The sequence below is a fragment of the Frankliniella occidentalis genome, unplaced genomic scaffold (genome assembly GCF_000697945.3).
Source record: "Frankliniella occidentalis isolate FOCC.00 unplaced genomic scaffold, Focc_3.1 Scaffold52, whole genome shotgun sequence".
In the NCBI taxonomy this organism is placed as follows: domain Eukaryota; kingdom Metazoa; phylum Arthropoda; class Insecta; order Thysanoptera; family Thripidae; genus Frankliniella; species Frankliniella occidentalis.
Window position 1 is genome coordinate 1,999,866 of NW_026267182.1, and position 12,410 is coordinate 2,012,275.

Consider the following 12,410-nt stretch of genomic DNA (forward strand, 5'->3'; position numbering starts at 1 on the left):
CGCCCCTCTTTTCCACATACACAGAACTCGTACACTCGAGAGTACAGTAAAGTGTGGGCCTCTGGAGTACAGTACTACAAGGATGAGCAGTATAAAACATCGCAGTTCAGTTCCGTTCCCCACGGCCGCCGCCGTCCGTCGTGTCCGTCCCGAGCAGGTCTCTTTTGGAGCGGGCCATTTAGCGGCGAAACTCTTCTCCGTGCCTCCGGCGTATTAAGTCAAGCGCGCAGGTCGAGCAACTTTTGAAAGGTGTAAGCCTACCACGCCAAGGGAGAAGGGGGCGGGAAAGGGGAAGGGGAAGGGGACAGTGGCAGCAGAGCACGAGTTGATGCAGAAGGCGGGCCTGTAGGACGATTTTTAGTTTTATACTTTTATCAAATAATTTATCGGGCAAGAGTTCTAATGAATTATTCATTCATTTTCCACAAATTTTCTGCTGGAAGATTGGCTTTTGGTCGTTTAACATTTCAAAAGAAAGGTGTTCTAGTTTTGAAGATGAAAGTGTTTTGCTATGAGACGTTGGGGTCTCCGCCTTCTCCGCGGCGGCCGCGAGACCATCTGCGGGGGTCATCGATGCGAGATGCGCGGCAGCGGCGGCGGCGGGGAGGGCCAAGGTGGAGAATTCAGAGCGGCCCGAGGAGAAAGTGCCAAACCCACGGCAGGCATCATCACCACACGCAGGTGGCGGGCCACTGCGGTCGCACCTGAGCAGGCCTCGGGCCTACTGCCCCCCGGCCAGGTGTGCCGGCGGCAGCTGCAGCGCCACGCCAGTCAATGTACCCGCTTTTATTATTTGCCAAGCCTCGTCCGATTCAGAGCGGCACAGCTGCTTCGCAAAAAGGAGGGCCTAAAGGTCACTGGTATAGTTTAGTAATACTGTTCGACGGTTTGACGTCGCCGGTCGGGTTGAGAGGTGAGCGGAGGGGGCTACAAGGCCTATTCCCCCCTCCCCCTCAATTGGCCCCCAAGGGAGCTTTTACATGAGCGACCAAGGAGTCACCTACAGAATGAATAATGTAGCCTGACCAGGCAGACTTGGGTGATAAATGGAGTAGAAAACGAGATCTTTGAGGAAACGAGACGGCCAGCGATTCTCGACACTACTGAATAAATACCGTGTATCGGACGAGTAATCCCGCAGTTCACTATTGCCAGGCGTAGCACGGGGTGTTCCCCAGCCAGCCCCTGAGGTCACAGGGGTCACCGGGGGGGCGTGCCACTGTGCCCCACCACCCTGCCCCGTAATGGGCAAACTTTGGCAGGAAGTTGGCGCCGTCGCTGCGTTGCGCCTGTCGCCGCTACGCTACTTCCAGCCCTCCTTGGTGGCGAGCAGTTCGCGCACAGCCTGCCGCACCTCGTCCGTGAACACGGAGAAGCCGTGGTCGCGCAGCAGGTTCGCCACCCGCAGCTCGATGGAGCGCTGCTCCTGCGACTCGCTCCACTGAAGGCGCAGCTGGGCGCGGAGCGCGTGGTCAAGCTGGACAGCAGGGCGGGGCGGATACAGGACAGGGGCAAGGTTAGATAGACCGGCACTTCGGTTCAATCGCATTTCAACCTATACAAGGTTCAAAGAGACATGAACTTAATTGAAAAAGGGGTTGATCTTTGGAGATCTTCCTTAATCAAAATTTTGACTTTGACTGAAATTGTTGCAAATTTCAAATTTCTCAATGAACTTTAAATAAAAACTCCAACCGAAGTTCACGAAATTTAACTAAGCTACATAATTGTTTTGAGCCTATTTTGCCGAGGGAGGGGAGGCACGGGGGGCCGGCCGGGGACGAGGCCCCTGGAGTATAGGCAACCCAACGGACGCGCGTGCGCGACGGGCGCGGCGACCCGAGTGCACGTGCACTTACCGGCTCCCAGTTGTTGCTCTGCAGCGCCGCCGTCACGGCCGGCACGATCTTGCAGGAAGGGTAGCCCTGCGGGGTCGTAACAGTCACCGTCACACACAGACACTGCAGCAGAGCGCACATACCTACGACTCGGGTCGCGAGCGCCGCTTACAAAGAGCGCGTCGAGGTCGGTCTGCCACTGGGTCGTCTTGTAGGGGTTGCGGTGGTACACGGCGCCCATGATGTCCGGCGAGCTGAGGTGCTCGAGGAGGTCCGACACCTTGCCGAGGTTGTCCTCGTGCTGGCCGTACGCCGCCATCAGCATGTCCGCGGGCAGGGGCTGGGGAGCACGCGAAGAGGGAAGTGGGGCGAAAGAAAGGTAATGAGGGTTGAAAAGTTGAAAGTTGAAGTTGAAAAGCTACTCTACGAGGTTGGTGGGGCATGCGCCTGGCCCTCCTACCTGCTCGGTAAGGCAGACGATGTCCCTGACGAACCCGGCCGTGTCCACCAGGACCCTGCAGTACCGCTCCGAGCCCGGAGTGCCGGCCTGCAGGCTGCGGGCCTCCCCGGGCAGCAGGGGGAAGGGCCCCGGCGCCCGCACCCGCAGGAAGTGCAGGTGGCCGCGGGCGGGCGCAGCGGGGAGCCGGCCGCCCAGCACCACCGGCGAGGTCAACGTCGGCACCATCTCCGTGTAGCGCCAGTACGGTCCCAGCACGGCGCGCACCGCCTCGCCGATCTGCGAGGACGGGACGGTGTTGGTCACCGCGAGGTCCCGGACACTGAGCCTGGCCACCGCGTCGACGCCGTCCTTTACGCACCCCTTCGCTCCGGCTGAGGACGCGCTGCGGGTCCGGGGCGGCCGTCGCGATGCTGTCGCTGCGGGCCACGGTCCCGGAGGCGCTGGCCGCCGAGCCCTCCGCGGGGGTGCGCTCCTCCGTGTGCGCGCGCGCCTTGAGCAGCGGGTCCCACAGGCCACGCATGCGCTCCGCCAGCTTCCGGCCGATCTCCAGCGAGCTGTAGTGCGGGTGGTCCAGGTCCGCGGCGCACAGCCGCCGCTGATACGTGGTCACGGGGCCGCCCGCCAGGATGAAGGGGTCGTTGGTGCGGCCCAGGCGGTCGATGACCAGCAGGCCGTCCAGCACTAGCCCGCTGTCCACCAGCGCTGTCCGCACATCGAGACTTCTAGTTTGGATGCTACACATGGATGTGTACAGCACGGCGTGTCGCATGGGCTCACCTGAGAACGTGACAGGGTGGATAGCCTTGGGCTGGAGGCAGAACAGGGCCAGGCAGGGGATGGAGAGCGGGGCCAGCTCGTCCAGCTTCACGTCCGAGCTCTGCCTGGTGAGCAGGGCGAGAAGCGGCTCCAGGTTGGCGCCCTGCTTCGGCCTGAAGATGACGTGGGTGGCGTAGCGGTCGTTGGCGCCCTGTGGGACGGGGTCTTCCAGGAAGTCCGGCTCGCCGCAGACCCAGCCCTCCAGCTCGCAGCCCCGGCACAGCTCCACGCCGGCGGCCTCCAGCTCCGCCAACAGCGCCGCCTCAACCTGCGCGAGGAGAGGGCGGTTCAGCTTCGAGGACGCGCCCAGACACTTACTTCTGGCTCTACCGCTCTACCGTCGGTTTTACCTCGTCCTCGCCGAAGACAGATGGCATCCTGGGCCCCTCCTCGGAAGGGGACTCGGGGTCCACGATGAGGATCCTGCGGCCCGGTACGCCCCAGTGCATCAGGCCCGCCGCGCAGCACAGCAGCTCCGGGCAGTGCCACCAGCCGTACAGCACCACCGTGTCTGCACAGAGTTGTCGAAAACACATCAGAGTCACTTTGTCAAAATGTTCACATCTTGGGGCGTACTTCGGTGTCAGCTGGGCCGCTTGACCACAACATTGTATCGACAAAGTACCCCACTTTGACATCTATGTGGCAAATTTGTGTTCCTCGAATCCTAACGGGACTCACAGTCCTCGAGGATGCTGGCTCCCGGCCGTAAGACACTCAACGCCGTCCTCACGTCCACGTCCGTGTTGACTAGGAGCACGTTGACCGGGAGCTCCTCCCCCTCCTGCTTCTCGGGGCACAGCGCCTGCTGCGGCCCTCCTCCCTGCTCGACCGAGTCGGCCGTTTCGTTCTGGTGGCCGAGGCGAGTCATGAGCGACCTTGCTTCGATGTGGTGCACGAGCAAAGGTGGTTGTGAACGTCGTTTGTCGTCACCGAGGTTTCCGCCATCGAGCTCGACATGTCCGACACCGACGCCTCCTCCTCGCCGTCCTGCGGCGTGTCCTCGGCGGGCTGCTCTCGGCGCGCCGCCCCCGGCTCCGCGGCACTGACGGGCAGGGCAAAGTCCGTCACGAGGGTCCGTCACGAGGGTTGTCCACAGCAGTGATCGACCACGACCACGAGGCATGCTCACCCTATGGCGGCGGGCCAGCCTCTTCCCGTGGGGTAGTGCTTGCAGGCCTGGGTGTCCTGCGCCAGGAGCCGCGGCGAGCACAGCTGCTGGCCGCAGAAGAGGAAGAGGTAGTCGTAGGGCAGGGACGTCTTGCCATCCACCTCGACGAGGCGCTCGGCCCTCCGGATCCTGGTGACCATGCCGTGCGCCACGTTGACCCACGCCCCCAGCTGCAGCCGCGCCAGCTGCCGGTGGTCGTAGCGGCCGCGGTACGGCAGGAAGTGGTCCGCCAGGCTGCCGATGTCCGTCTCGCCGGGCAGCCCGTGGCGCGACACCAGCGTCAGGTTGTTGTACCGGACCTCCGGCGAGCTAGATAGGGGCGTCACAAAGTCTCATAACGAAATCGTATTTAATGGCATCTTCTTGTATAGGCGACCCACCTGAAGACCAGGGTTTCGAGAAAGGAGAGCGCGGTGTCGGACGCGCCAACTACCACCACCCGCACGTTGACGCAGGCCTTGGGCATGGACAAAAGTCTAGGCGTGGACAGGTACAGCGCGTAGGGGGGCTCCCGACGGTCGGCGGCCCCCAGCACCCCCTGCTGTTCGCCCTCCTGTGTTCGAATTAAACAGAATTTAAATTACAAACGCGAATAAAGTGGTTGTGAGGGGCACTCGGCACTCGTCGTGGTCTGAATACCACTGACTTTCGACAGCCTAACCTCAGGCTGTGCACCGTCGTCCTGGACACGCTCGGCCTCCACGTCGAGCTGCTGGTGCAGCCCGTTGGGTGGTGGTCGCGGCGCCACGGGCATGAGCTCGTCCAGCACGGTAGGCACGCTGAGGCACGGCAGCGGCCCCGGGAGATCGGCGGCGGCGGGCGCCTGCTTGTGCAGGAAGCGCAGGTCCCGCCTGCGCGCGCGGGGGGAGTTCAAGAGCACCGTGTCCGCGGAAACTATCCCAAACCTTGCTCCTGCGTCGTTCTCACCTGGTGTCCTCGGCGCCCTTGGGTGCGAACCGCTCCTCCCGGCGCCACAGGTCCGCGCACGGGTACAGCGTGAAGTAGAGGCACGTCTTGGCACTGAGGCGGTGCAGCTCGCGGATGAACGCGCCCGCTCGCTGTTGGAACACGGGGCTAAGGACGCACACCCTCAGCCCGCCGTGGTCGTCCTGGCTCAGCCGCGACACGTCCACGAACGCCTCCACCATGTAGTGGCACGCCATGTACTCCCAGTCGTCCTCGTCGCTGACGACGAGGATCTCGGCGGTTACGATCAGCATGTGCACTTTGGTGTCCAAGGCCGAGGACTGCCCACCCATACCTGATGACGGCGACGCCCACGACCTGGTCCTGCCAGCAGGCCACGTAGGCCGTCAGCCAGTCGCGGTGGTCGCCGTGCTCGCCGAGGGCGGCCTGCACCTCCCGGAGGACGAGCTCAAGGTTTCGCTTGAGGGTTCGAATCAGCTGGAGGATGTCCGGTAGGTCCTTGGGCTCAGCCTCGCGCACGTCCAGGTCACTGGTGAACATTACGAGCTCAAGAGGACCCCGTCAACGGGAGTGGACGCGACACTGCTTGAAGGAGACGGTACCCGAACACGGCGGTGCGGTGCGCCACGTACAGCTCCTGGTGGAAGTTTCTCCTCTCTCGAGGGGCCACCCTCTACGAAACACACAACCTGACTGGCTCACGGAGGCCACGCTGACGCTGCGATTTTCCGGCGTGACACAGAGTCTTCCGGGGCTCTCCGGTCAGTCGCTCACCACGAGGTGGTCGAGTAGCGGAAAGGTCGGGTACGCGTGCGGCACGGTCAGGGCGCAGTAGTCCAGGTCGGGGAACACGCAAAAGGCCGCGACCAGGAAATCAAAGGCGAGCCTATAGAACCATTGTAAGAGTGAGAGCCACGAGAATAAGAAATATGCGTGAAGAAGGCGCAACTGCCGGGGCGAACATGAACCACTCACTATACTACTCGCACCTCTCATCGTAGTGCTCGTGCATGGCGAACAGCTCGACGAGAAAGGCGTTGGGGGCCCCTTTGAACTCGGGGAGCAGCTCGATGGTGCCGGAAGTCATGATCATCATTTCGGACGCCGTCCTTACTCGGGCCTCTGCAATAAAAAAATGGATCCAAGAAGCAGAAGCAAAGCGGTGGACCTACGGTGTATCATCACGTTTAGGGGCTTACTCTTTTTCCGGTGAAATTTGAATAGCCTGTCGTCTTCCAGGGAGCTCGATTCCTGCGGGCAAAGCGCGTCGCAAGGCTAGTAGGGGAGGAGTCGCCCGGCTGGGTAGGCCAGCCCGCCGCACACCGCTGCGCGACGGGCCGGCCGCGCGAGTCCAGCAGAGCGCCTCACCCACCGTCTCCGCCAGGGACGCAATCTCCGGGTCGACGTTGGCCCAGGTCACGTCGGCCAGCCTGTAGGGGTCGTTGGGCTCGTCGCGCTCCTCCTGCGTGAGGGACAGCTCGGACAGGTAGTGTTCGCCCCCCGTCCAGCGCCGGCGCTTCCGCTCCAGGGCCTCGGCGTGCAGCCTGGCCGCGCGGGCGGCCGGACCCTCGGCGCGGCCCCGGCCCCGCGGCCCGGACACCTCGGACGGGCACCCCGAGGACTCGGCGTCATCCGCGGGGCCTTCTCTGACGACCAGAGCAGAACGGGAATCTGAAAACAGATCACTTGGAAGGAGAACGAGAGGCCCGGCCAGTCGGTCGGAAGCGCATACTCAACGGCTTTTGCTGGGTGTCGCGCAGGGCCTGCTCCATCTCGGGCCGCGGCTTGGCCCAGCCCGGCAGGTTGAGCACGTCGCGGGTGTGGGGCTGGCGGAGCCCGTAGAACGGCAGCAGCTGGAAGTGGGCGTTCAGCAGCGCCAGGTTCACGTCCGTGTTGAGCACCATCACGCCGATGGCCCTCGCGCGCATTTCCCAGTCCTGCTTCAGTTTCCGCCGCTGACGGGAAAAAAAAGGGTGCAACATGTTAGATCTGCGGGGGCTCAGAACGATTTTCCCAACTCAAGTTTTCGCTGTTTGTATACGTACCTTGGGCTCTTCCGCCACCAAAATCTTTCTAGACTCGGGGTTGGTTATGAGCTCGGTGATGTAAAACTCTCCGTAAAGTTGACGAAGCCGCAGGGAATGCTGGTCAAAGATACGTAGCAGATCATCGTTATCTTCACAGCTGTAAGTAATCCAACCAGAGTGTACAGAGATAACTTCCGAATGGCAGTGACCTGATGCACCTGATGGCGTATATAAGAGATAGCCCTTACTCTGCCTCGCGCACTCGCAGCCCCCTGACCAGTGCCTCGCGGGGGCAGATGAGCAGTGACTGGAGGTTGGCGGCCGACTTGAATCCCTTGGCGAGCTCCTCGTCAAACAGTCGCCATAGCACTTCGTCTGGAAACTCTCCTCATTTCAGAGGCCCGACTTCACCGCGGAAGGTAAAAGGTGTATAGGTAAAGCAGTGTACTGACTCGGAGGGGTCTTGGCGGGCACCACGATGACCACCTGGTCGAGGGCCGGCAACGTGACGAACACGGAGTACAGCAGTAAGTGGGCGCACGTCACCATGTACCGGGCGTCCCAGACGAGCAGGCGCACGAGCAGCGTGGACGTGGCGCCCAGGTGGAGGTCGTACAGGGGGTTGAGCCACTCGGGGCTGGCGGCCGGGTGCAGCGCCGGGCACAGCGGCCAGTTGGAGAGGCACAGACAGGCCACCACCTCGCCCAGCACGTTCAGCTGACACAGCGACAGCACGCAGCGCTCCCTGTAACCGTGCAACACGGTGGTGTTCAAGAATACGAACGCCATGCTAAATGTACACGCGAAGAGGAATGACTGAACACTCACAGCGTGGCGGGGATGTCCTCCACCTCGCCGAAGATGCTCGTGGCGTCCGACTGCTCGGCCAGCTCCAGGATGCGGGGGAGGTCGCGGGGCTCGGTGGGGCGCCAGAACGCGATGGGCGGCCCCTCGACGCCCATCATCTGCGCTCACAGGGTCCGAGTCGACGGGGTGCTTGGGCGGGGCGGGCAGTGCGTGGGCGTCTCTGGGGTCGCGCGGACCAACCTGTAGTGGCTCGTAGGACCCGCTGCCCCGGGAACTGTGCACGGGCGTTGACTGCACCGACGTCATCGGGGTGGTCCTCCTGGCACGCCCCGGCGCGTGGTGGTCTGAGGGTAGTGTGGGTCAGAGCAAGGAGCAGTGAAGGGCTGACCGTCGGTAACACGTTTACCTGTGTTACGCACCTGTTGCTGACGCTCCTCTGGGGGCTGCTGTCGCCGCTCGCACTGAACTTCGCTTTGGCGCTGGGGACGCCAACGGAGGCATCGTAGACACCTTCGCGGCGAGTGCCACGGGCGGTCCCACCGGCTCATCCTGCGCGCCCTCATGCTGCGCGTCGGCTGGCTGCTGGACTGGAGGGGCACCCTCGACCTCTTCGGCCTCCTCAGGGGCGCTCGCCCCGGCGAGGTTAGCTTCCGACATGGCTAGCCGCTATCACAACATCAACCGGGGCAGCCGCCTCCTCGGAAAAACGAGTTGTCAGAAAGAATTTGAAAGAGGAGCGCCATGCTGTTTGTTTCTTTGTTGCGTCGAGATACGCGACGGCAATGTTGAAGCAATGCTCGAGCTCAATCCCACCATCCTACCCGCCATTTCACAGCCTTGTTTTGTGGCAGGCTCACCCACCCCCCACCCTCCTCACCTAGACTGCGACCCAGTGCGACAGTCTCCTTCGAAACAGAAGAAAAATCCCGCTTCCCTTTTTGATGGGTCACTTGCGTCACTCTGGCTTCTCCCTTCTCAGCCCGGGCACTGGCAATTTCAAAAACGACGTAAATTATAAACGTACAGAAAAAGGTCAATTAGGAAACTAACACAATTAACACAATAATTGCATGCTGCCCCAAAAGGAACAGCATCGGGAGCGATGTGATGCTACAGCGGAATGGATCGGTCGCGTAGCACTATCTCTGAATCGCCACGATCGTCATTCACTATTTACCTATTTACACTGGGCCCTGGCCATGAGCTTTGCGCAGCTGCGCTGGAGTACGCCGCCGGTTTGCCCGCGTGCAGTTAGGGACCCTCCCCCTCTCCCACAGTGGCCCCCCCAGTGGAGGGACAGTCCGTAAACGAGGTGTTAATGCTGCGTGACGGTGTCACGGGATTTACGCGACTGCCCCATTTTCGACAGCTAAGAGGTCTCTATTCGCTCTGCCTGTCCCCTCCCCTCTTGTGCGTGTGGGTCCTCCCCCCCGTGCCCGGCGGCGGCCCGCCCCTCGCCCTCGGTCTCAGCACAAGTGCACGTTGTTACATGGCTACATGACGCTCCTCATGTGACCCCTCGTACCGCTCCGTCCGCGCTCCGTCCGCCCCAACGCGATAAACGCCTCGCTTTGTCTTGTGGTCAGCGCGGCCTCTGCTGGTGTCGGATCTGCAGTCGTGTCGTCCGAGCCAAAGCCGTGAGGTGTCGAAGCCATGGCGCCGATCAGGCCGTCGCTGCTGTGTCTCGCTGTGTAAGACGCCTGTTTTCGCCCTTGCTCAAGTTTCCCCATGCTCCGAGCTTGGCGCTTGCTTCAAAATTTCCCGCCTCTCTCCACACGGTCTCACGAGGATGGATGTAGCGGAGTTGCCAAAGTGTAGCAAGATGTCAGAGTGCCGATTATTCCCGAACTCATTCATTCAATGATTGTACCTCCATTTGTTAGCAGTGTGCTCCTGCAACTGTCTTGGAATTCTCTTGGTGTTCTCTTGTTTTCTTTCTTCGCATTGGCAATACTGGAACTGACTACTGGCTGGCTCAGAGGGGGAGGGGAGGGGAAAGGGGAGGGGCGGGTAGCGGTTATGCGGATGCTTTCTGCTTTGTTTGCACATTGTGACGGTGTACTCAAAAAATCAACTGTGAGGAGTCAACAGTCATGATCTTTGTCCCTTTTGTAGATTCATCTGTTTTATAAGGGAAACAACCTGCTGTTCCTTGACAACTAGTGCCATGGCTGCGTCTCCAAGTGCTGAGATACCGTTTGATTTTCGACTAGTTCACGACGGATTTGCCTCTGCTCTCGTGGAGGATGAAGATGTTGACATGGAACAGTACCTTCTTGCTTATAAAGAACTTTACAAGTGAGTCAATTGATAAATTGAGTAAACATATGTCTCCTTAATCTTTTAGTTTTAACTTCCCTGCAACGTCTCTTTCTCTCTTTAATATTCGTTGTTGAGGTTAAAACACTCTGCTTTCCTACTAGTTTTCCCCTACAAGAATAGTCAATATTTCTGCTTCAAAAGTTCGATTCAAATAACACTCAATCATTCAATCATTGTGTTATCACCTTCAAACTTTGATCGGCATGTGCTCATTATCCCTCAAGTCTCTCGCGTACTTTGTCATTGAGCTCCAATAATAAGCATGTAACATTTTTGTTCCAGATTTTTTCAACTCATGGGAACAGTATTTTCTTTTGTCGGCTCAGACGTAAAGGCTAAGATAGATATTTTGGAGGATTTTTCCAACTCTTCTGATGGACAACATTTTGCTACTGTGAAGAGTATGATAAAATATGAAATGGAACAAAATCTTCTAAAGAAAAAGGACTATGTGTCTGGGTCACGGACCTTGTTGCGGCTCCATCGTGGTCTTGGTGAGAATTTCTTTTTACCATCCGTATTATTTTAAGTAACTTGTGCAGTTTTGTGTTAAGAAGTTGTTTGTAAAGCAATGTGATGGCGTTTGATACCTGCAGATTTCATAAAGTTGTTCCTGCAACGAGTGGGAGAGCTCTCAGACACAGATGGCACCTCATCTGCTGGTCATGAAGCTTACAATGCCACTTTAGCTAAACATCATCCGTGGATTATACGTAAGGGGGCAACAGTGGCTATGTATGCACTTCCAACACGTAAAGATTTACTCATTAAGGTTTGTAAAATTGTAATTGCTTTTAGTTGATATGGTCCCACATTCACACCTTATCCCAAATATCTATCTACACTTGCAGGTGTGTGGTAACAATGATGAATGTGTTCAACGAGCTTTGGATGTCTTACCAAAAATGATACTAGCAGCAGATGAAGTGTATGCAAGAACCGAACAGTGTTACACTGAAAATGATCTCCATGGCTTACCTTAATGTAGGCCTCAATTTTATAGAGAGTAAAAGCAAACTGCTCAATGTGTTTTGTTTTTTTAATGATTTTTTTCAAATTTTGTGCTGGCTACCTTAGTATGAGTTGTGGTTTTCTTCCTAGCATTTTAAAGGTGCCATTCTAAGGCTAATGAATAACCTTTTATTGCCTGATGCACCCCTTACTACCACATGATTTTCTATTTACTTTTCAATGATTTTGGTATCAGTATTTAGTTGTGTTTTTTTAGTTTATGGTTTATGAGCAGGTTCTATTTTATGATTTCTTTTTGTCTGTGGTCTTTAAAGTTTGGGGTTTTTGTCACTATGGTTTTCTTTCCTAGTTTACTGGCTGTTATCACATTATTGTTTCTAACTGAGCAATCTAAACTAAATCTGATTGTATGTTAAAAGTCCCGGTAATTTAATTGTACAATGGATTAGGTATATACTAAGATATCTGTTGTACGTACAATGAGTATTAAGAAAATATGGAAATGACTTTCTAGGTTCTTTGTTCATATCCTACAGTAGTGGGTTTGGATACCAATCCAGTTGCATGGCTTTTATTTATGTTTAAAGATATATGGCTATGTATCTTTTTGTTTTAGCCTCTGTGAGGCCACAAATGTGTTGACAGTCAGCATAATTTCATTCCATAGATATGATCATGATCAATGTGATAAAAGGGCGAGCTCTACCTGAAATTTTAAACTTTCATGTGCAATTTGCTGTCAATCAGTTTTGGTGCTTTAATTTGCAAAGGTTATAACCCTCTGATTAGATTGATGTACCTTCTGATTGTTTTTCAATTATTTTTTTTTTGCAAAATGACTGAAAGTTGATGTTTACATTTTGCACTGAATGACTGATTAAGTTTAGCTTGCCTTTGTAATGTTACGGTCTCAATTACCAGCTTTATCAGTATGAATAAAATGTATACTCCAGTGTTCATTTTTAATGTGTTTTGTAAACAAAAGAATGTTACCTATTTCAGTGTTATTGATGTTCAGGCATCTTATAGGCATATTTTATCACATTTGGACTATATATTAAATATTGGAT

General features: G+C 56.8%; 5 protein-coding genes across 10 annotated transcripts in view; 1 reads left to right on the forward strand and 4 right to left on the reverse strand.

Annotated features, from left to right (window-relative positions):
- Window positions 1-3,932, reverse strand: part of LOC113205206 (echinoderm microtubule-associated protein-like 1) — a 43,584-nt gene extending 39,652 nt beyond the window's left edge. For 4 of the 5 annotated variants that reach the window (XM_052267440.1, XM_052267437.1, XM_052267439.1 and 1 more), the window contains exons 1-6: window positions 3,796-3,932; window positions 3,465-3,625; window positions 3,076-3,382; window positions 2,657-3,000; window positions 2,299-2,574; window positions 1,860-2,178 (exon numbers count right to left, since the gene is read on the reverse strand). In XM_052267440.1, coding sequence (XP_052123400.1) covers window positions 1,860-2,178; window positions 2,299-2,574; window positions 2,657-3,000; window positions 3,076-3,382; window positions 3,465-3,563 — 1,345 coding nt within the window. In that variant the 5' untranslated portion in view covers window positions 3,564-3,625; window positions 3,796-3,932. Of the gene's footprint in view, window positions 1-1,859; window positions 2,179-2,298; window positions 3,001-3,075; window positions 3,383-3,464; window positions 3,626-3,795 lie in introns of all 5 variants that reach the window. The other variant, XM_026420727.2, reaches the window with a different exon arrangement.
- Window positions 3,933-3,954: 22 nt separating this feature from the next.
- On the reverse strand, window positions 3,955-5,559 carry LOC127749414 (cilia- and flagella-associated protein 61-like). Its single transcript, XM_052267442.1, has 5 exons — window positions 5,213-5,559; window positions 4,947-5,136; window positions 4,666-4,838; window positions 4,247-4,594; window positions 3,955-4,159 (listed from the first exon to the last, which is right to left on the reverse strand). Exons 1-5 carry the CDS (start codon window positions 5,542-5,544, stop codon window positions 3,982-3,984), a joined length of 1,221 nt encoding a protein of 406 aa, XP_052123402.1. The 5' UTR covers window positions 5,545-5,559; the 3' UTR covers window positions 3,955-3,981.
- A 401-nt stretch (window positions 5,560-5,960) lies between these two features.
- Window positions 5,961-6,578, reverse strand: LOC127749415 (cilia- and flagella-associated protein 61-like). Its single transcript, XM_052267444.1, has 3 exons — window positions 6,412-6,578; window positions 6,202-6,334; window positions 5,961-6,098 (listed from the first exon to the last, which is right to left on the reverse strand). Exons 2-3 carry the CDS (start codon window positions 6,306-6,308, stop codon window positions 5,975-5,977), a joined length of 231 nt encoding a protein of 76 aa, XP_052123404.1. The 5' UTR covers window positions 6,309-6,334; window positions 6,412-6,578; the 3' UTR covers window positions 5,961-5,974.
- Window positions 6,579-6,894: 316 nt separating this feature from the next.
- LOC113205183 (cilia- and flagella-associated protein 61) lies at window positions 6,895-8,204 on the reverse strand. The gene is made up of 4 exons (XM_052267459.1): window positions 8,068-8,204; window positions 7,688-7,984; window positions 7,258-7,396; window positions 6,895-7,167 (listed from the first exon to the last, which is right to left on the reverse strand). The coding sequence occupies exons 1-4, from the start codon at window positions 8,202-8,204 to the stop codon at window positions 6,895-6,897; spliced, it is 846 nt and encodes a 281-aa protein (XP_052123419.1).
- Window positions 7,505-12,410, forward strand: LOC113205277 (ceramide-1-phosphate transfer protein). 2 transcript variants are annotated; one of them, XM_052267443.1, is made up of 5 exons: window positions 7,505-7,658; window positions 10,162-10,344; window positions 10,651-10,862; window positions 10,965-11,140; window positions 11,220-12,410. In XM_052267443.1, exons 2-5 carry the CDS (start codon window positions 10,214-10,216, stop codon window positions 11,349-11,351), a joined length of 651 nt encoding a protein of 216 aa, XP_052123403.1. In that variant the 5' UTR covers window positions 7,505-7,658; window positions 10,162-10,213; the 3' UTR covers window positions 11,352-12,410. The 2 variants fall into 2 exon arrangements, with proteins under 2 accessions (XP_052123403.1, XP_026276619.1); XM_026420834.2 differs by lacking the exon at window positions 7,505-7,658 and adding an exon at window positions 9,633-9,737.